The sequence below is a fragment of the Leucopleurus acutus genome (assembly GCF_964270905.1).
Source record: "Leucopleurus acutus genome assembly, chromosome: 20".
NCBI classification, from domain to species: Eukaryota; Metazoa; Chordata; class Mammalia; order Artiodactyla; family Delphinidae; genus Leucopleurus; species Leucopleurus acutus.
The window spans coordinates 36,473,568-36,497,600 of record NC_139162.1 but is presented as its reverse complement, the minus strand read 5'-3'; the positions used below and the strand labels follow the sequence as shown (position 1 = coordinate 36,497,600).

General features: G+C 35.7%; 1 protein-coding gene across 1 annotated transcript in view; it reads right to left on the bottom strand.

Moving 5' to 3' along the window:
• The window catches only part of ITFG1 (integrin alpha FG-GAP repeat containing 1), a 238,738-nt gene that overhangs the window by 42,361 nt on the left and 172,344 nt on the right, over positions 1-24,033 (bottom strand). The window contains exon 13 of the mRNA XM_082863446.1: positions 13,385-13,428. Within this exon, the coding sequence (XP_082719572.1) occupies positions 13,385-13,428 (44 nt within the window). The remainder of the gene's footprint in view (positions 1-13,384; positions 13,429-24,033) is intronic.

Below are 24,033 nucleotides of genomic sequence, written 5' to 3'. Positions count from 1 at the left end.
TGGGCTATAAGTATTGTTTTTTGTGAACCTTCCCAATTATATTCTTGAATATTTTTTTCTAACTCACATTTGGAAAATTTCATACTCCTATTCATAGTATCTTATTTTACAGATGTATATAGGCTTTTCTCTTTTGTCCTATAGTCAGTTAAAAACATCAGGTAAGCAAGTGTCTGTTATGAGTCCTAAAGCTGAAGTTAACTTCTCACCATGCACCAGTCATTCTGATATTAAAAGACAAGGTCCAGAAATCCAGACTTGATTCCTCTACAAAGTGGTTCTCTCAAAATGTGGTGCAAAGACCCCTGGAGTCCAAAAATCCCATTGGTAAAAGGGTTGGTAATTAGCAGTGGCACTAAACTATGGTTATTCAGACTTGGGTATTAGCCAACATTCTCTTGAAAATGACAAACTGAATGTCACTTTTGGGACGATAATTGATAGTATTTGTTGCTACTGATAAAATTTGAGCTTATAAATGAAATTTGAGTTTTGGAAGCCTTGTATCCACCACCATGAGCCTGACACATTAAAACCTAAAAACTTTACTTATGGGATCAGCAGTGATATTAACAAATGTGATTTTAAAATAGTATGTGATGAAACGTGTTAAAATTGGGAAGATATGCATACCTCAGTAAACCAATATTTTCCAAATGGCCAATGCATGATGTTACAAAACCATGCATACATGAAAGATCATTTAAAGTACAAGACAGACCAATGGATTTTGAAGTAATAGAGTAGGGGAGAATCACTTCTAGATCTAGTAAGGACCAAAAAAAGTCTACATAAAAGAAATAAGAACACTGTCAAAAATTGTTAAATTTTTTTTTGCAAGAATCAAGGAGTATCTAAGAAAAACGACTGAATCTCAGTAAAAGTGTTTATTGTTTTTTAATCTGCCTTATTCCCATAACCCCTCCCCAGCTCTGAAGTAGTCCTGAAGACCAATAGCTTTGCTACTAAGGGAGCTTTGAAAATGAACAGCTTAGCAGCAAAGGGAGGGGCGGATCTCCCTAATGTTCCATCCTCAGAGAATTATTACTATTTGACTTGTCTGGCAGTTCCCTGAAAAGCTACAGTCTCAATATTTGTCTTTATTTGGCCAGACTGAGAGCTTGCTCAGTGTGAACAGCTCTATCAAACTGGAAGTTTATTAAAAACAATCATTAGCAATTGTTTTTATTGATGCTGCCTGAGACAGTGATATCAATTTGGGCTAATAAGCGGTTGATCAAATCTTAAAAGGAAAAATGTGAATGAGATGTTCAAAGGGGACTTTGAAAAGCTCCGACATATTCCTGGAATGTGAATGAGATGTTCAAAGGGGACTTTGAAAACCTCTGATATATTCCTGGGAATCTAGAAGTCCACACATGTGTGTAACCTGTTTTCAGACAAAAGAACTGAGAAGGCCCTAATCTCTCAATCCTTTATTTAAGAAAAACTGTGTCCACTCACAGCTGACAATTAAAACTTACTGAATAAGGATTTCATGGTTATATACAATAAAGAATAAAGACTTCATAGTAATAATCCAGGAAACTCACTGGACAAACAGCAGCAATAACAACAAACTTAAGGGGGGATTTTCAGGGTGAACACATTATTTATAATGTCCAGTTTTCAACAACAAAAAATTATGAGACACACAAACAGGAAAGTATGTTTCATACAAAGGGAAAAAAAAGCTGTCAATAGAAATTTCCCCCAAGGAAGCACAGATGTTTGACTTACTAGGTAGAGACTTTAAATCAGCTATTATAAATATGTTCAAAGAAAGTAAAGGAAATCATGTAAAGAATTTAAGGAAATTATGAGAACAATATCTCACCAAAATAGAGTATCAATAAAGAGATATAAGTCATACACACAAAAAATCCCACACTAATTCTAGTGTACAATAACTGAAATAAAAAAATTCACTAGAGAGGCTCAATAGATTTAAATTAGCAAAAGAAGGAATCAATAAAATTGAAGATATGTCAATTCAGATTATCCAGTGTGAGAAACAGAAAGTAAAATGAGAAACATAAAGAAAATGAACAGTGCCTCAGAGACCTGTGGGGCACCATCAAGAATATCAACAATAATAGGAGTCCCAGAGGAAAGGAGGGGAGGAGAGGCAGAAAGAATATGTGATGTGAAAATGTCTGAAACTGCCCAAATTTAATTAAATACATGAAACTGCACATCTAAAAGCTCAATGAACACCAAGTAGGATAAACTTGAAGAGATCCACACCAAGGTACATCATAGTCAAACTGCTGAAAGCCAAAGAGAGAATTTTAAATGCAACAAGAGATAAGCAACTTGTTATGTACAAGGGAACCTGAATAAGATTAAAGCTGATTTCTCATCAGAAACCCAGCAGTCCAGAAGACAGTAAGATGAATATTTAAAGTGTTGAAAGGAAAAGACAGTCAACCAAGAAATCTAAAAGGTAGCAAAATTATCCTTGAAGAATGAAGGGAAAATTAACACATTGTGAGAAAAAAACTGAGAAAATTTATTATTAACACACCTAACTAACAGGAAATACTAAGGGAGTTCTTCTGGCTGAACTGAAAGTAGACAGGAACTCAAATCCACAGAAATAAATAAAAAGTATCAGTAAAGGTAACTATAGGTAAATTTACTAGATGCTATAAATGTATGTTTGTTTGTAGCTCTTTTCTCCTATCTAATTTAAAACATTACTGCATAAAGTAATAATGAAAAAACCATGTTGTTGGGCTCACAATGCATGAAGATGTAACATGTATGAAAATACAAGCACAAAGGAGGGGGGAGTAAACTGAGGCATATTGGAGCAAAGTCTGTTTATGCTACTGAAACTAAGTTGGTATTAATATGGAGTATATTGTTTTCTAAGTTACAATGGAAACTGTAATTCCGAGAGGAAACACTAAAAAAATAATTTCAAATATAGAGTACAAAAAACAAGGGAATTATAATCAAATTCTAGAAAATATATAATACAAAAGAGAGCAGTAATGGTGGAACAGAGGAAGAAAAAAGACATAAGACATATAAGGAACAAAATAGCAAAATGGCAGAGATAAATCTACCTAATTAGTAATTATATTAAATGTAAATGGATTAAATAGTGCTACCAAAAGGCAGAGATTAGCAGAATAGATAGAAGAACATGATCCAAGTGTATGCTGTCTATAAAAGACACTTTAAACTCAAAAACAACAAATAGGTTGAAAGTAAGAGCATGGAAAAGATATACCATGGAAATAGTAACCAAATGAGAGCTGGAGTAGCCATACTAATAATAGACACAAACAGACTTTAAGATAAAAATGTTAGTAGAGATAAAAAAGGACAGTTTCATCAATCTATCAAGAACACATAACAACTATAAACATAAATACACCTAATAACACAGGCCTGAAATACATAAGGAATTGATGGGTGAAACAGGTAATTCAACAATAATGGTTGTTGGATACTATTATAATTATTAAAAATACAGCAGTGTCATTAATGGATAGACCAATGAAGCACAAGATCAACAAGGAAAAAGAAGACTTGAACAGCACTAGAAATCAACTAGATCTAGTAGACATGTATAGAACACTGTACCCAACTTTAGTAGAATACATCTACTCAAGCACACATGAAACATTCTCTAAGGGGAACCATATATGAGACCATAAAACAAGTCCTAATAAATGTAAAAGTACTGAAATTGTACAAAGTATGTTTTCTGATGACAATGGAATTAAATTAGAAACCAACAACAGAAAGAAATTTGAGAAATTCACAAATGTGTGGAAATTAAACAACAGGCTTCTAAATAACCAATGGGTAATGTGACAGAGTTGGAAATGTTCAACTGATATAGTTTCAAATTCCACATTACAACTAACCTTTAAGTAACTGCCACTGTTGAGTTTTGGTATACTATCAGTTATCTGAACAGGATATGAAATATTCTCTTTTTCTACTATACAGCTGTGTAAGGCTAAATTTTTTTTTTAATATTTCAACCAAAAGAATAATAAACAATGCAAAAGGAGATATGAGAATCTAGTGTCCTGATAAGAAGAGACACCAGAGAACTTGCTCTCTCTCTCTGTCTCCCCCTGCGCACAAAGCTAGGACAGGCCATGTGAGCACACAGTGAGAAGAAGCAAGCCAGGAAGAGGGCCTTCAACAGAACCTGACCATACTAGCACCCTGATCTCGTGATCTTGGACTTCCAGCTTCCAGAACTGTGAGAAAATAAATTCCGATTGTATTTTGTAAAGGCAGCTTGAGGTGATTAAAACAAAAATTTAAAGGCCTGTGAGTTATTCCAAATATTTCACGTCATGAGAATATTTTAGGTATTAGCTTTCCAAATTTTGAAACTAAGAATGTAGTTTTTAGAGTCAGAGAATCTGGGTTCAAATTATTCCTCTTCCACTTATTTTCTGTATAACCTTGGGCAAATTATTTAACTTTCAGTTCCCTCTACTTAAATTAGGGATAATCATAGTACCTATCTCATCGGATTGAAGTAAAGATTGAGTAAATATGTGTAAAATAATTAGATCAGTGCCTGGCACACAGTAAGTGCTCAATATGTATGCACTATTACCTTTTTACTTTGGCCAAATAAATTAATGTCTTTTTTGGTAGTGATATCTCATTTTCAATTATGTTGAACTATGAGTGAATAAAATTATTTTGATCAAAACAGAAACATTTATCAAGTTAACATTCATTTTCTTTAGTGTACTGTAGGATTCTAAAACTACAGGAATAATTTATTTGCAAGAATGCACGTTTGGATGAAATTCCACTTCTGAGTATACGTAATTGCTGTGTAAGAAGACAAGGTTGTTAGCTTACAGTAATCCCTTTTCTAAAAGTCCAGTGCTGTGGTTTTCAGACTTTAGCATATATCAGAATCTCCTGGAGGGATTATTAAATTATAGATTCACTGGCTGCATACCAAGGTGTTCCTATTTGGTAGATCTTGGTGAGGCCTAGGAGTGTGCATTTCTTACAAGTTCCCAGGAGATGCACTGCTGTTGGTGGTTTGTTGCGGAGCACAGGCTCAGGACGTGCAGGCTCAGCGGCCATGGCTCACGGGCCCAGCCTATCCGCGGCATGTGGGATCTTCCCGGACCGGGGCACGAACCCACGTCCCCTGCATCAGCAGGTGGACTCTCAACCACTGCGCCACCAGGGAAGCCCTCTGGTTGCTTTTTGAAGGATGGCTCAGATGACTCCAGTCAGGCCAAAAGTGATGATAGCTCAACTAAAGTAACAGGATAGAGAGGAGGAACAGTTAAAGGGAGAGAATAATAATCTAGTAGATTTGAGGGGTGAGGGAAAGGAAAAGGTAACTGAGATAGGGAACATGAGAAGAGGAGTGGGTTTTTGTGGGGACACACTAGATTTCAGTTTTAGAGGTCCCTGTAAGACACTCAGATATAAAGGTCTGAAGCTTAGGAGAGACAGCTGGTAAATAGATTCGGGAGTAATCAGTATTACAAATAGAAAAAAAAAAAAAGTCAGGGGAGAGACTGAAATACTTCAAGAGTACACATAGAGTGAGAAGAGAACTTAGGATGGAACCCTGAGACACAGCAACATTTAAAGGATGGCCAGAGGAAAAGTCCATAAAGGAACCTGGGAGAATGGCCAGAGAAGTAAAAGGGGATCAAGGAAAGGAGAGCGTAAAGGAAGCCAAGGAAAGGGAGTGTTCCTAAAATTGGTCAGCAGAATCAAGGGTAGTTTTCAGTGGCGTGACGCCAAAGGCTTGATTACAACAGCGGGTTAAGGATATGGAAGTAAACTGGAGAGATCCTACTGTACACAACTCAAGAAGTTCGGCTGGAAGAGCAAACAGGGATTAGGCAGTGGCCAGAGGGGATGTGGGGTTTTGGAAGGTACTTGTATATGCATTTATATATAGGAGAGATTTGTGCATTCTTAAATGTTGAAGAGAAGGCACTGACAGGGAAGTGGAGATGAATACACAGGCCAGATAGAATAAGCAATGGAATGAGGTCCCTGAGAGGTATGTAGGACCCACAGCATAATTGGTGCATTAATTTTTAGTCAAGGGAAAAAGGAAAAGAGATGGGTGTGGATGAACGGATTACATTTTAGTGCTACAGAAGGCAACTGACAAACTGTTAAGCACAAGGTCCTGTGCTAGGTTCTATAATACACTGGCAAGCAAAACTGATACTATCTCTGCCCTCATGGAGGTATTTAAAAGGAATGTGCACAGACTCTTTTTGTATATAGAGTATTAAAGGACTACTTCTAAACTCTTCTGCTGTTCAAACGGAAAAGTACTCATCTGCTTGCTTGTAAACTCATAATTTATAAAGTGGGAAAAGGCACCAGGCTTTGGTAAAAAGAATCACCAAGTGACAGGGAAAGAAGCTATAATCTCCACTAACACAGAGGAAGGCCAAAATATGCCTTATGCTGAGGATAAAAAATTCAAAAAATTATCTGAGTATTTAAAGAAAAAAATAGGAAATAGGAACATATTCTTCTGATTCACAGATGTTTATGGTAGCTTTCACTGAAAATATTGATATCCTCCATATTCAGATTTCATAAATTCTGTGATATGTAATAAAAAAGATTTAATATGTATTAGATAAGAAAATAAGACAAGAAAAAATCAAGAAGTCAAGTAGACCTCTAGTCCTATTCTGAAGGCAGACAGAACACCAACATTTCTCAAATATTTGGAACTCACTGTCCTTACTAATAAAGGGATGTTATAGAGGCAGGGAAGAAACATTAACATTGACAAATAACAGCAGATACACTTTTTGAATATTTATTGTGTATTAGGCCTCCACTGTGATTTACCTACATTAATTCCTCTAATCTTAATAAAAAACTTAGGTGGGAGTGTGGTAAGCAGAAAAATCATGCCCTAAAGAGGTTCACATCCTAATTCCCAGAACCTGCTAAATGTATTTCCTTATGTTGAAAATGGACTTTGCAGATGTGATTAAGGATCTTTTTTTCTCTTAAAAATATGGAACACTTCATGAATTTACATGTCATCCTTGCACAGGGGCCATGCTAATCTTCTCTGTATCCTTCCAATTTTAGTATATGTGCTGCTGAAGCAAGCATCCATGATTAAGGATCTTGAGATGGGGAGATTATCTTGGATTATCAGGGTGTGTGGGCTCAATGTAATCACAAGGGTCCTTATAAGTGAATGAGGAAGGCGAGATGGGTTAGGGTCAGTGATTGGAAGATGCTGCACTGTTGGGTTTGGAGATGGAGGAAGGGGCCATGAGCCAAGGAATGTAGGTGGCTTTAAGACATGAAAGGCAAGGGAATGGATTCTCCCCAAAGCCTCCAGAAGGAATGGAGCCCTGCAGACACCTCGATTTTAGCTCATGAAGCACAGTCAGTGTTCTGACCTCAAATGTGTAAGAATAAATCTGTGTTGTTTTAAGCCACTAATTTTATGGTTACTTTGTTAGCAGCAATAGGAAACTAATCTACGTGGGTACTATGACTTTCCCCATTATACTGATGTGGAGAAAGAGACTTAACAAGGGTTAAATAATTTCCCCAAAGTTACTGCAGATAGTTGAAGAAATTCCCATTTTACATTCTTATTTTCTCTTTGAGGTAGGAGGCAAGGTGAATTTCTAAGAACTGGAAGTTGGGATTGGCTGTAAGGGAAAATTGGGAAGAACATAAAATAGTTCTTATGAAGAATAAGAATTGCTAGCGTCATATGTAAAGTCCTTATCTCACAGTGAGGTATTTACAGAATATAAGATATGATGAATTTGCCTTAAAATAATCTAAGAGGGGCCGCAAGGGGGATAAGCAGTAGGTGGGGGCATAGGTGAAATAAGACTGGGCATATGAGGATAGTGTTAAAAGCTGGATGGTAGCATGGGCACAAGAAGTTTTATTATACTAGTGTATATTTTTATATGTATTTAAAAATTTTCCAAAAAAAGTTAAAAAATGAATTCACGGTAAAGAGCAATAAATGTCACAGAGGAAAATATCTTGAAAAAGTCATGAAGTAAGAAAACAAAAACAACTTTTAAAATAAAGCTACACTGACAGAGAACCTATCAGTGGTGCCTGAGGAAGAGTGGGATAGGGAAAGAGGTCAAGGAAAGTGGGAAGGAGGGATAGCCAAGGGGCACAAAAAAACTTTTGGATATGATATATTCATTATTTTGACATTAATTATCTACCATCTACATATCTCCATTAAGAAGGTATAGTGTATATATACATATACACTATATATGTCATAACATCAAATCGAATATATTAAATACGTGCAGTTTATTGCATGTCAATTATACTGCAATAAAGCTGTAAGAAATTAACAAACAAAATAAAGCAATACTGATAAAAATGCAAGGAGAGCTTCTTTCTGGCCCGACACGTAGAGTTTGGAAGTCATCACTGCTGTACTCACAACAAAAAAAGCTGAAGAAACTGAAAATCAACTCTGCTTTGACCCATCAGAGAACTAAGGTCATAGAGCAAACTGCTACCCTGAAAACTGGAGAGGTGGATACAGAGAATCACAGCTTACTGGGAGCAGAAGCCCAGAACCAGAAGACTGAAACTAGAGCCAGTACTGGCAGGAACACTTAAACTGTGATTGTGACATTACTGGAGAATCAGTGTGAACTAGTTTGAGAGTTCAAAACTCTGGGGGAGAAAGCGAGGCAGTCTTAGGGGAGCCACACTTTTGCAAGTTTTCCCTCCAGGAGTTCCATCAAATTCTCAAGAGGAAGATTGGGGGAAAAACCCTCATGCTTCTAGCACAGAGAGGAAAGTAACCAGTTAAAAATATGCCCAGAGCTCTCTGTTCTCCTTCACAACAGCTTGCCCTTAAGGAAACCTATTTTACTAGAGATTAAGTAACTTGGGATTTACCAAAAACTAATCAACCCGAGGGAAAGGAAATACCTAACTTCAGCCCCCTCTAGCCTCCCTGTTTAACCTATAGAGAAGGGCAAGCTGAGAAGCACTTTCTTCAAGTCACAGCCCACACAGTCTCACTAAAAAACTGAGACACAGGATGATAGGATGCTTCTCCTACCATAGTCTTATATCTCACCACCACATCAACTGGGCTCCTGTCTAATAATGAGATTACAGTTAAAAGAACTGCAAACCTCAGACCCATTTAAAAGGAAGTCTGTAGGGTGACACAAAGACAACAGAAGAGACAAAAGAAAGACAATAGAGGAAAATTTTGCCTCTTGACAGCATAGCTACTGCAAACAGTAACACAGTCTAACTCCTAGCAGATAAACATAAAACCTCATAGTGAAGGCTTATCTACCACAGTTCCTTTCACCCAATACATCATGTCTGGCTCTCAAGAAAAAAATTTTAAGCCATGCTAAAATGCAGAAAACAAAGTTTGAATAGACAAAGCAAGCATCAGAACCAGACTCAGATACAGCAGGGATGTTGGAATTATCAGACCAGAAATTTAATATTTAATATGATAAAGGCTCTAATGGAAAAAAGCAGAGAACATGCAAGAAAAGATTGTTAATGTAGGCAGAGAGATGGAAACTCTAAGAACGAATCAAAAGGAAATGGTAGAAATAAAAAATACCGCAATAAAAATGAAGAATGCCTTTGATGTGCTCATCAGTAGACTGGACACAGAAGATGAAAGGATCAGTAAACTTGAAGATATATCAATAGAAACCTCGAAAACTGAACTGCAAAGAGAAAAACTAATGAAAATTTGGAAAAGAATATCCATGAACAATTACACAAAGGTTACATACACAAAGGTGTAACATATGTGTTGTGGGACTACCAAAAGGAAAAGAAGAAGGGACTTCACTGGTGGTGTGGTGGTTAAGAATCCACCAGCCAATGCAGGGGACACGGGTTCAAGCCCTGGTGCAGGAAGATCCCACATGCTGCAGAGCAACTAAGCCTGTGAGCCACAACTACTGAGCCTGTGCTCTACGGCCCGTGAGCCACAACTACTGAGCCCGTGTGCCAGAAATACTGAAGCCTGCGTGCCTAGAGCCCATGCTCCACAACAACAGAAGCCACCATAATGAGAAGCCTGCGCACTGCAATGAAGAGTAGCCCCCACTTGCTGCAACTAGAGAAAGCCCATGTGCAGCAAAGAAGACCCAATGCAGCCAAAAATAAATAAATAAATAAATTTATAAAAAAAAAAGGAAAAGGAGAGAAAAGATCAGAAGAAATATTTGAAGAAATAATGTAAGAATTTTCCAAAATTAGTGACAGACATCAAACTGCAGATCCAGGAAGCTTAGAGAACACCAAACAGCAAAAATACCTAAAAACCTATACCTATGCATTTCATACTGAATCAGCAGAAAATCAAAGACACAGAGAAAATCCTGAAAGTAACCTGGGAAAACGAATGGGAGAAGAGGGTGTCTAGGGATCCATATAAGATTATGATACAATTAGGAATGCTCATTTGAGGTTGATGACTATGAATCACTGGTGGTGACAATATTCAGGGCTGTATATTTCTCTTTAGAAATGCCCAGTAGCTTAGATCTAGGAGTGAACAAGAAAGATAGCTGGATTAACAACCCAGGGTTGTAATTTTGCCAGGCAGGTAGAGTAAAAAGAAGAGTGCTTTATGGGAGTTAAAGGTAGTGAAGTGATGGTTGATATACGGTAGCTAAACAACGAGGTAAAGAAAACAGGTTGATACAGGTCAAGAAACAAATAGACTTAAAGTTGAATAGGTATAGTTATAATAACAAGAGTGAGAGGGCTGGAAAAATAGTTTTTGAGAGTTGATGGATGGTACTGAGATTTCAAAAGTAAAACATTTCTGGTAGATAAGGTTCACCACATGGCCACGGGAGTGAGTAGCCATAGTTGAATGAAAATGAAAGACTCTGGGGTTTTCAGCATGGAAATAAAGGAATTTGGGTGAGATTAGTTGCTGATTTGAATATTATTTCCTCTCTCCATATATTAGATAGGTTGCCTGTAGCAGGTGGGAATATATAGGCAACAGAAGAGCATTTATTCAACTCATAATTTAACTCAAGTGATAAAGAATATCATATGGTATGCACATTTTTCCTCTTAGTCTCACACTGGGTCATATCTTACATAACAGACTATGATCAAGTGGATCTGATGTCAAAACAATATGAAGAAACCTCACTTTATCATGAAATAATTTTACAAGTGGGAATACATTTGATATATGGAAAACTGGGGGAGTATAGTGTGGATTTGTTTCTTTTAGGTTGTTATAAAATTGTGATCTATGACATCAGTGGGGAAGGAAAATGATAGATGTGAAGGGCAGTTTGACAGGATCTGAACTTCAAAGAAAGTAATATATGGATGAATGGGAGGCAGATGTATCAGCTGCAGAAAAGCCCAAAGGTGCTGGACTGTTAGGGTAATCACTGTAAGAATGTGCATGCTGCACTTTACTTACATGACTTTCTAAATGACTCTGTTCTCCATATAATAGAAGTGACTTTTAGTTTAAGATAAGGAGAAGGGGAGCATTAGTGATCTTAGAACTAAAACCTGCCTTAAGCAAACAGCCTTCCCTATCAAATTTTCTGCTAGAACTTGTGGGTAAAATGAGTGGGTTCAATTTCAACTTTTTAAAAGTTCTTTGCTTGACGAGGTAATGAAAGAGCCACATGATGGGAATATGGTCAATCAGAGAAAAGGAGAGGAACAAAGGGTCTGAATATTTCACAAACTGGGTAGACAATACCTGAACAACCAAGTTAATCTTTGGCCTCCAATTAATCAGACTTGCACTTGATTTAAAAAAATAGGCTTTATTTTTATAGCACTTTTAGATTCACAGCAAAATTAAGCGGAAGGTATAAAGAGTTCTGACATACCCTCTGCATCTCTCCTCCTCAGACTCTCCCCTATTATATCTACATTTTTATAATGATATGAAAGCAGATAGGTTTGACCAGGCACTCATATAGTTCACAGTGGATGTGGTGACACAGTCCAGACCTTCCCTTCAGGACTGAGGCAATATTCCCCGAGCTGCTCCAAGTGTTGGTTGCTGATAGCTCACAGCAGCTAGGTTCTTACCTAAAAATTGTTCTCAGCCAAAGGGAGCTGGCTTGTACAAATTATAACCCCTTCCTGGGGACTGCCTGCATGCAGTGTCTAATGCAGAATACAAAGGTATGGCCCTTTTGCTTCAATCTGGGCCATCTTAGAAAAACCAGCCTTGCTTCACATCTGATAGACCTGCTTTCCTCACTACTCCAGAAGCCTTGCTCTCAAGAATAGTCTAGATTAAATCTTTGCGCGCAAATCTCTGGGTCAGGGTCTGCTTCCACATGTCTTAAATATGGGAAGTTTCCCAACCATACATAAAACATTGATAATGAAGCAGTGCTTTAAAGGTGTAGTAAAAATATGACAATATAATCAGAACACCTAGTTCTGTGTTCTAGTTCCACTACTTAATGGCTCTATGATTTTGGATAATTTATTTCTCTGAGCCTCAAGTTTCCTCATCTTTAAATGGGGGATAATTCCTTATATAACAAGGGTTACTATGAGGGCTCAAATTGGGATATACCAACACAAACACAAACACACACACACATGCTCATGCTTTCAAATATAATGTAATATTCTTATTATAATTTACATGAACTGGCAATTTCAAAACCTAAGCCTAATTATTTTCACATTCTGTTATTTCATGGAAACATTCCATTAGACAGCTAGCCAATATTAAGATTAAACCAAAAAAATTCATTAATTGTTTACTATATGCTTGACCCTGTGCTATGAACGAGGTATACAATGATGGCATGGTTCTTGACCTCAAAGGATTACAGCCTGGGGAGAGGCATTAAATATAAACAGATAAAGTGTGATCAAGTATTACATATGCCAAGGGACTTCCCTGGTGGTCCAGTGGGTAAGAATCTGCCTTCCAATGTAGGGGATGTGGGTTCGACCCCTGGTTGGGGAACTAAGATACCACATGCCATGGGGCAACTATGCCTGCATGCTTTAGAAAGATCCGGTGTGCTGCAACTAAGACCTGATGCAGCCAAATAATTAATAAATAAATAAATAATTAAAAAGGTATTATATATGCCAAAATGGCAGCAGTATGCCCAGAAATAGTGGGAGGTGTGTTCATTTTTCCAAGAGTATCAGAAAAGACTTCATTAAGGAAGTGAACCTTGAGGTGAGACAGTTTTTAGGAAAGGTACTTTATCCCCAGTAAACTTTACTTGAGCACTGAAGGATACTTTAATCACTTCTAAAAGTAACATCAATTTGATTTAACCTATAACAACTATTTTGTGTGTATCTATCATGCAGAGAACTTTCACAGAAATATTTACAACTGAAAGTTAAGGTTACTTACTGTTATCTTACGAGGACATTCATTAGGACAGAGACCACTAAGAACTGTGGAAAAATTAAAAAAAGCCTATTATTACTGTTATAATATTAATATGCCCTATTGATTCATGGTCAAGCAAAAACCAATTCAATTTCTTTAGATCTGAGTAAATTAAATTTCTTTTGTTCACTTTAGGCCAATATTTCAAAAGCCTTTATTAAGCAGTCAAGCTGCTGCCATTTTGTGGAATATATAGATGATATAATTAATTATGGTTATAATATCATACCTACTGTTGGTTCTATTTTCCAATTGGTTAGCTACATTCCAAGGATGACTTAGAATCTGACAGAGAATTGTCAAATGCAAACCAATTAAAATTTATACTGAAAAAAACAAAATAGAACATTTAACACTTCATATCAAACTAGACTATTTCAATTTATCTAGTCAAATTTTCTGGGTAAAAAAGTTTGGGCTCCCTTGATAACTTTTATGGAGAACATAACTATAAAATAATTGATGGGTCTATAACAAAAATAATTTAATGACATATTTATTCTATAATTACCAAAAAAGAAAAGGTTAGGATATCTGAACATTCTTTCTATAACTAACATGAATTTTGAAACATAACTACACTCATGTGAAGTAATTCCTTTATAAGAAGGCAGACTTTATGTGCTATTAAATATGCTATATGTTATAAATTTAAGGAAGACAGCTGATAATACTGTTCAGTAAGCATGAACTGTACCAATAATAATTGTGATTATTGGTTAGTTCAAATATATCTATAGGAAAATTGTTCCTTATGTTGATTTATATTTTACAAATGTGAAATGATAATCATTCTAATACAAATATTATACTTAGGCAGGGTACATAAACTGCAAAGGCATAAGAAATGAACATGACAAATTTCATCACATAAGAAGATACTTGTTTATTTACTATAGTACGTTTATATTAAATTCAACCTGAGGAAACAGTGAAATAAATGTTTCATACTTGCAAATCAGTTTTCAATGTTTAAGTTCCTTACCCCAGCATAGTGCCTAGTTATCACTCTTTTATTCTCAAACACTCCATGACCTTACTTCTCCCTCTCCTTTGTTCCTCTTCCCTCAACTCTGGGCAGACACTGGTACTTCTTTTTCACTTGTCCCCAAATGATTTTCCTAAACCTTCATTAAAACATTATCTTGCTAAACAGTATATTATTTACTCAAAAGTCTGTCTTTGTACCAGTATGTAAGCTCTGCATAGTTTTTTTTATCATTTTTTCAGGGCCTAGCCAAATGTATTTGCTCAATAAATACTTGTTAAAGGAGGGAAAAGATGGATTATTCAATAAATGGTACTGGATAACTGGCTACTTGGAGGAAAATAAAGTTAGACTTTGATTCATAACATGAAAATTACATTTGGCAAAGACACTACTAATATAAAGAACTCTTACACTACAGTGATAAAAAGACAACCCAATTAAAAAATGGGCAAAGGACCTGAACAGGTATTTTTCCAAAGATGATGCAGACATATAAAAAGCTCATGAAAAGATGCTCAGCATCATTATCATGGAAATGCTAACCAAAACCACAATGAGACGTACACAATTCACAATATCCAAGAGGTGGAAGCAACCCAAATCAATGTCCATTGGCAGATGAATGAATAAACAAAATGTGGTACACACTCACAGTGGAATATTATTCAACTTTAAAAAGGGAAGAAATCCTGTCACATGTTACAACATGGATGAACTTTGAGGACATTATGCTAAGCAAGCCAGTAATAAAAAGACAAATACTCTATGATATCACCTACATGAGGTGTCTAAACTTGTCAAATTCAAAGAAACAAAGTAGAACGGTGGTTACCAGGGGTTGACGGGAAGGGAAAAAGGGCAGTTGTTAAATGGGTACAGAGTTTCAGATCTGCAAGATGAAAAAGTTCTGGAGATCTGTTTCACAACAATGTGAATATACTTAACATCACTGAACTGTACACTTAAACATGGTTAAGATAGTAAATTTTATGTTACATGTTTTTTTAACCACACACACAAAAATGGTTAAGATTGTAAAAAAAAACCAAAACAAACCCACAATGAGACACCATTTCACACCCATTAGGATGGGTATAATCAAAGAGTCAGATAAAAACAAATGTGGGTGAAGATGTGGAGAAACTGGGCCCTCCTACATTTCTGGTGGGAATGTAAAATGGTCCAGCTGCTTTGGAAAACAGTCTGGCAATTTCTTAAAAAGATAAACAAAGAGTTCCTATTTAACCCAGCAATTCCACTCTTAGGTATATATCAAGAGGAATTAAAATATATGTCCACACAAAAACTTGTACATGAGTGTTCACAACAGTATTATTCATGATAGCCAAAAAGTAGAAACCATCCAAATGTCCATCAACTGATGGATAAACAAAATGTGGCAGGTATATTCATATAGTGGGATATTTGACAATTAAAAGGAATAAAGTACTGATGCTACAACACAGATGGATCTTGAAAACATTATGCTAAGTGGAAGAAGTCAGTCACAAAAGATCACATATTATATGAACCCATTTATATGAAATATTCAGGATAGACAAATCTATGGATACAGAAAGTAGTGGTTGCCTGGGGATGGGGATTGAGGGTGGTAGCTAAAGGGTACAGGGTTTCAGGATCATTGGTAGCTCTATTTTTACTTTTGTCATACTGAGTGAATTAAGTCAGAGAAAGAAATATCGTATGATATCGCTTACATGAGGAATCTAAAAAGAAATGATACAAATGAACTTATTTACAAAACAGAAACAGACTCACAGACTTAGAGAATAACTTATGGTTACGGGGTGGGGGTGGTAAGGGTGAGGGGATGGGATAGTTAGGGAGTGTGGGATTGACATGTACACACTGCTATATTTAAAATGGATAGCCAACAAGAACATACTGTGTAACACAGGGAACTCTGCTTAATATTATGTAACAACTTAAATGGGAAAAGAATTTGAAAAACAATAGATAGATACATGTATAACTGAGTCACTTTGCTGTACACCTGAAACTATCACAACATTGTTAATCAACTATACTCCAATATAAAATAAAAGGTTAAAAAAATAAAAAATAGAAAAGGGTACAGGGTTTCTTCTGTGGTGATGAAAACGTTCTACAACTGATTGTGGTCATGTTGGTACAATTCTGTAAATATACTAAAAGCTATTGAATTGTATACTTGAAACAGGCAAATGGTATGGTATGTAAATTATATCTCAATAAAGCTATTATAAAATTTAAAAAATACCATAAAATTAAAAAAAAAACTAATGACAAGGGGCTGTGAACTTTAAAAAATATACATTACAAAGAGATACTATTGCCAATATACAAAGAGCTTCCAGATATGGGTTAGAAGATGATAATCTAATAAAAACAAAGGATATCAAGAAGCAATATCCAGAAGAGAAAAGTACAAATAATCAAAAAACCAGGAAGAAAGACACTCAACCTCACTAGGCAGGAAAAAAATCAATTTTATACCTAACAGAAAGGCAAAAAATGAAAGACCAATAAAAATGTCTGTAGGAAAAACAGAATCAAAGATAAATGACAAACTATGAAGAATATTTACAACATATATCACAAAGGATTAATTTCCCTAATATATATTATGGTACATTTATAAATCAATAAGCAAATGAAAAAGGACAAGGACCATTCATAGAAATAAAAATACAAATGGCTCTTGAACATATGGAAAGATGCTGAACTTTACTCAGTATAAGAAAAATGCAAAATAAGACAATACTTTCACTTTACAACTGGCAAAACTTAAAAAGTTTAATAATCCATTGGGTTGGTGAAGGTATTAGGAAATGTGCATTCTCCTACACTGTAAGTGGAAGTTTAAACTGATACGATTTCTATGAAGGGACACATGTTAAAAAGTTCAAAACCAGGCAGAATTAATCTAAGGTGTTGGAAATTAAATTAGTGGTTACCTGTAGGTGAACTGGGTCAGTAATGAAAAGGGTGGGCATGAGGAAGCTTCTGGTTGCTGGTATCATGTTTTTCCTGATCTGGGTGTACTTACATGTGTGCATTTACTTTGTCAAAATTTATACACCTGTGTACTTATGTACACTTTTCTGTAAGTATATTTCAATAGAGCATATTTAAAAAGTGTACATGTATTATTTTTTAGTAATTCCATTTTTAGGAATTTGTTCTATAGGCTATTCACTGTGGCGTTAATTATAATAAAAAGAGACTGAAAATAAGCTGGTATCTGTCAATAAGAAACTCATTAAATTATGTTGTATCCATACACATGATACTATTCAGTAGTTAAAATGAGGTAGCTCTAGATTATATTGTTATGGTATAATCTCCAAGATATATTGTTAAGTGGAGAAAACAAAGTCTAGAACTACCATTTATGTAAAATAAAAGCATATAAACATATGTGCTTGTATGTGTTTAAGATATCTTAGACAGACACAAAGAAGAGGTTGCTTTTGGGGAAAAGAACTGGACCACTGGGAAACATGGGTAAAAAAGCGACTTACTTTTCACTATTAGACTCTTCTGTATTTTTTCACCATTTGCATGTACTACTTATTTTAAAAACAAATTTGTTACAGAAATAAAAATTTAGAGCTCTCAGATGAATATGTGGTAAACTGGACAGTGTTATGCTGATGGGATATAAACGTCTATGACTGTTGGGAAAGGTAATTTGGCATTATCTACTAACACTAAAAACATAGCCCCTCAACTCATCAATTTCATGTATATGAAATATTGGAAACTATCTATGTGTCCACTAAGAGAGAAAATGCTAAATAAATTATGGAACATCTATAGTACTATGGAATGACATGGAACTATTAAAACAATGAGAGAGACCTGTTAAGTGCTGACATGAAAGGGTGTTTATACTCTCTTGCTAAGGTAAAAAAATAAGACAAAGGCAGATATGTTCAGTAAGATTCTATTTACAAATGTATGTGTTAGATGAATTTCATAGACATACTACTGAACAAAAGAAGTCAGACACAAAGAGTACATACCATCTGATTACATTTATATGACAGTTAGAAAAGGAAAAACTAATCTATGGTGACAGAGATCAGAACAGTGGTTATACTTTTGCAGGGGAACATGAAGGACCCTTCTGGGGTACTGGAAATATTTTATCTTGATTGGAGTGTGGCTACAAGGGAGTATACCTATGTAAAATCTCACCAAGCTATACGCTTTAACCTTATTTTCTCTGTACACCCATTGCTACAACTTTCTTTCTACTGTCTTATCAGCTCACACCTGGATGACTGGTGTATTCCAGTGGTTACCCTCAGCCTGACCTCTCAGGTCAGAACACCTATTTCTTTTGATGAACCTCTATTTTTTTCTTCTGAACATTGCTGCAAAATCCATCTTCTTAAACTACACATTTGATCATAGACTCTCTTTGATGAAGAGAGTAAACAGTAAGTGTAATGGTAAGTTTTATGTGTCAACTTGGCTGGGTCATGAGGTGCCCAGATATTTGGTTAAATATTATTCTAGGTGTTTCTGTGAGGGTGTTTTTGGATAAGATTAACATTTAATCAGTAAACTGAGTAAAACAGATTGCTCTTCATAATGTGTGTGGGCCTCATCTAACCAGTAGAAGGCCTGAAGAGAACAAAAGCCAGACCCTCTCTTGAGTAAGAATTCTCCTGTCTGATGGCCCTCAAACTAGAACATTAGCTTTTCCTGCCTGATGAACTGGACATCAGTTCTTCCTGGTTCTACAACTGCCTGCTGGCCTTTTGACTCAAACTTGGACATTGGCTCTGCAGATTTTGGACTTGCCAGCCTCTGTAACTGCATGAATTAATTCCTTGTAATAAATCTCTCTCTCTCTTTCTTTTTCTCTGTATTCTATTGGTGCTGCTTCTCTGGAGAATCCTGACTAATTCAGTAAGTATCTGCAGTTATTGAATCACAATGATTGATTTGCGGATACTGAAAAATCCTTGCATCCTTGGGATAAATCCCACTTGATCATGGTGTATGATCCTTTTAATGTATTGTTGGATTCGAATTGCTTGTATTTTGCTGAGGATTTTTGCATCTATGCTCATCAGTGATATTGGCCTGTAATTATCTTTTTTTAGTGGTATCTTTGTCTGGTTTTGGTATCAGGGTGATGGTGGCCTCATAGAATGAGTTTGGGAGTCTTCCTTCCTCTGCAATTTTTTTAGCCCATGTATTCTTAAAGATATTTAAAGTATAAAACCTTGGCTTCTAGCTTTGTGATTCACTTTACATTAGCTACTTTATACAAATGCCAAAACCAAAAAACTGCAATAATTGTGCATAAATACTGTAACACCAAACCAATGTGCAGGTTGGGACAAGGATGAGTAGAATAAAGTCAAAGCTATAAAGGTCAATACTGTATAATGGTTTTAGTAGCATTTAAAATGATAAATCCTTGCCTGGATTATGGGTGACTGTTCACATTCAGTCTCTGAAAATGTCTTTAGTTTTTGTTTAAGACACATGAATCCTAAGCAAATATTATAATCAAATATCACGTGTAAAATAAAGACCCCCATCCTACCCATTCTTGTCACTTAGACATTATTTTAGACTCTATATGGAAAACTTCTTTTGTCTGTTATTGATTACCTACCTTTCATTCATTATTTTTTAAATTAAAAAATCCTATGCTTAATAAAATATATTTGAAGACATACCAGTACTCAGAAAATATATTAGCCTATGTACAACTTTCTGAAAATCTCTTGAGGAAGCATTCCATCAAAATAAATAGGAATTCGAGTCAATAAAGGTAAAGATGTGGTATATATGTAAATGGTGACAATAAAGCCAGTAAAACTTGTTAAGTTTAAATAATCATTGATAACACGGTTGTAACTGTTACCAAATCAGTCATCCAGAAATAAACTTCCACAGTATTTCAACAAAATCTGGAAGAAGGCAGGGGAATAAAAGCTTTTGAAAGGTCTCATCTTATTTGGGTAGTGAAAGGTGAAGATACTGTTACAATTTTAAAAATCCAAGGAAATACAGGTTCACATATGTTTGTTAGAAATCTGCGTTAAGTACTAGTAGAATCAGAATGCAGAACCTCTAATGTATCTGACAGGAATAAGAGAAACAAATTAGAGCTAGGAGCTAGTTCTGATTCAGGGGAGCTAGGGAGCCCCTCCAATTCCACAACACACAGAGTCCCCTGTGTGAAGAGCATTCTGTAGATCTGTGGTGTTGTGGGAATCAGTGAGGGAACAGGCAGAAGGATAGCATTACCTTTCCCTAGCCACACACAGAAGCTTAGGTACCCGAATTTCCTTAACTGAGACAGTGACATTTAACATAGGCTGGTTTGAGCATTAGAGTAACAGTTACTTTAGAGCAAAATCAACTCTGGACATTGTAGATGGCTTTGAAAGGGTAACTATATACTAGTAACTGTCTGCTTAAGGAAAACAAGTAACAATCAAAGGAAAGAGTGGAAGAGCATCTCAAGACAACTAGAAGGTTATTTTTCACAAATGATTGCTCTAAATTATCTCATTACCCATGGCCTTTCTATAAGGCATGTTATTAACATTTATGTTAATATCCATAAGTGCAAAGTTATCTTGCTTTCTAAAACTAAAACTTCCTACATCAAATTGGCTATCTCTGGGTCTGAGCTTGGTAATGTTTGGAGAAAACTTTCCTTGGGATACTGTTAAGGTGATGGCAGTGCTACCCAGTGATACCCATCCTTGACTTAGGTTAGGAAGTTACAGGCCACAGACTCTCAAGAGACTCTTGGGTTTTTAAAATTTTTACGTGTAATTTTTCAAACATAAACAAAATTTTTCTGTTGCCTGGATTATGTATGAATCCCACTCATACTTCACATAACTTCAACTGTCAACAACACATGGCCAAAGTCATTTCACGTATACTCCATTTCCCACTTGCCTGGATTAAAGAAAAACCTCAGATATGTCATTTCATTTTCAAGTAGTTTGTTGTATCATTACTTGATTCTTTAAAGAAGCTTACTTTTTCTTGAGAAGCTCTGAAATAGCCAAATAATACCCCCTTCAAAATCATAAAGAACAGGAAACAGTCATATGGATTAAAAGTACAGAAATGGTTAGACTCATAATACCAGTATTGTGTGGCTACAGTAGTAATGAAGACGGGGAAATACTCTTAGTTCATTCAAATAAGAGTGAATTTGCTGGTTAGAAAAGAAAATTACATTTTCTGTCATTTTCATTTCTCAAAATAAATCTCTCAACACTCATTCATTATTCTGTCGCTTTTCTGTGTTCAGCTATTTATGACCGCTTCAAAACTGTAATAAATATTTATACAAAATACTGTGTCATTTCATTCACAAATGAACAGATATGGCTGTTTGATGTCAACTATAATAACAGTGACACAAAAACAGTTGCCTTTCAACATTAATTCATGATAGAACTCTCAGCAAACTATAAATAGGAGAAACTTCCTTAATACAATACGGAGCATTTCCAGAAAGCTAATATCATTCTTAATGGTGAAAGATGGAATGCTTTCTCCCTAAAATCAGAAACAAGGCAAGGATGTCCACTCTCACCAATCTTATTCAACATATCAATAGCAATGGAAATTCTACCTAGAAGAAGAAAAAGAAAAAAAAAGGGCACAGATTGGAAAGGAAGAAATAAAACTGTCCCTCTTTGCAAATGACATGATTTTGTATGTAGAAAATCCCACAGAATCTAAAAAAACCCTCCTGGAACTAATAAGTGAGTTCAGCAAGGGTGCAGTATACAAGATCATCAAACAAAAATCAATTGTATTTCAATACACTAAAAACAAACATGTAGAAACTAAACTTAAAAACACAATAACATTTATAATCACATCAAAGAAAATAAAATACTTAGGCATACACTTAACAAAACATGTACAGGATCTCTACGATGAACATAAGTGTTAGGTGGAGGAGATGGTAGATAGCTTGCATGGTTGGGAACAGGTAACAGTGAACAAATAGGTAACTATACTGAGGAAAATGGGAGTTTGAGAAGATGTCTACAAACAGAAAAGATTAGAAGGAACCCTTGAAATGTTGTGTTGGATTAGAAATGGAAGTAATGGTATGAATTCATTGTTATATAATATATATAAAATAGTTTTAGGTATGTATATACAAATATATGTGTTGTATACACATATATTTAGGTATGTATATTTGTGTGTACAAATATATGTGTTGTATACACATATACACATATACAAATATATGTATATATGTGTTGTGTATGTGTGATACATTACCTGTATTTCTTAGTTCTGTCCATTGAGAAAACCTAGAAGAAATAACAGCCCAGTAGCAATGAGCACACTGAGCACCCAGAACTGGGTTTTAAAATACCATCCTCTACTCAAAGGAACCAGGGCTCCTTGAAGAAAGAGATCAGATTCTAGACTTAGGGCAAGGGAGGTAAAAGATGCACCTGGAATATCTTGTTTTGCCAGAGCACATGTCAAAAAGATAAAGGAGCCAGTCTGAAGGAGCTCCTACTGCCCTCACTGGGAACAATTTTAACATTAAAAGAAACGATATTATTTATTGAATAAAATACAAATACACAGCTCTATACTGATAAATGAGATAAGGGGAAGATCTTCCTTAGAGTAGAATGCCAACCAAAAAATGCAGGGGTGTTGGAAATAGAATCACTCTTTGACACCTATTAAATAGATGCTTGATTCAGGCAGGAGCTATCAATGGACTCTAAGGCTGGTAGGTAGAAATTTGATATGGAAAAGTCTATTAAAGTAATATCAGAATACCCCTCCACAAAGTACTAATCAATGACAAAGGGGGAAATAGTGAATTTAAGGTGGGGAAACCTAGTAGTCATCAAGATGACCAGATGATCAAGGTTATCACCAGGGTGGCAGGACAGGTCAACATCACGTGCTTACTGATTTGATGTACTGAGAGGCCACAGCATTGGTTCCACTAAATTCCATGTAGTGGAGTTTCTGCAAAGAATGTGTAGCCTGAGCTGGGTAAGGAAGAAACAGGATTATCCTACAGAATGTAAGGCCTGTATTCTTTAAAACTGATAAGGACATGAAAAGGAACTATTCCAGATTGGAGAAGATGTGACAGTAGGTATTCCTCGACAGACTTCTGGGTCAGAAAGAAAGAAGCCATTGTTGGGACAGTTGGCAAAATTTGAACAGGGTGGTACTGCTGCATTGAAGCTGATCATCTGCTTTGGAGAGTTGTACATATGTTATGTAGGAGCATGTTTTACTCTTTGGAAAATGTGTGTTGACAGAGAGAATACAAAATTAAATGTTATAAATCTCAGAAAGATCCTTTTTGACCCACCTCCTAGAGAAATGGAAATAGAAACAAAAATAAACAAATGGGACGTAATGAAACTTAAAAGCTTTTGCACAGCAAAGGAAACCATAAACATGATGCAAAGACAACCCTCAGAATGGGAGAAAATATTTCCAAATGAAGCACTGACAAAGGATTAATCTCCAAAATTTACAAGCAGCTCATGCAGCTCAATATCAAAAAAACAAACATCCTAATCCAAAAATGGGCAGAAGACCTAAATAGACATTTCTC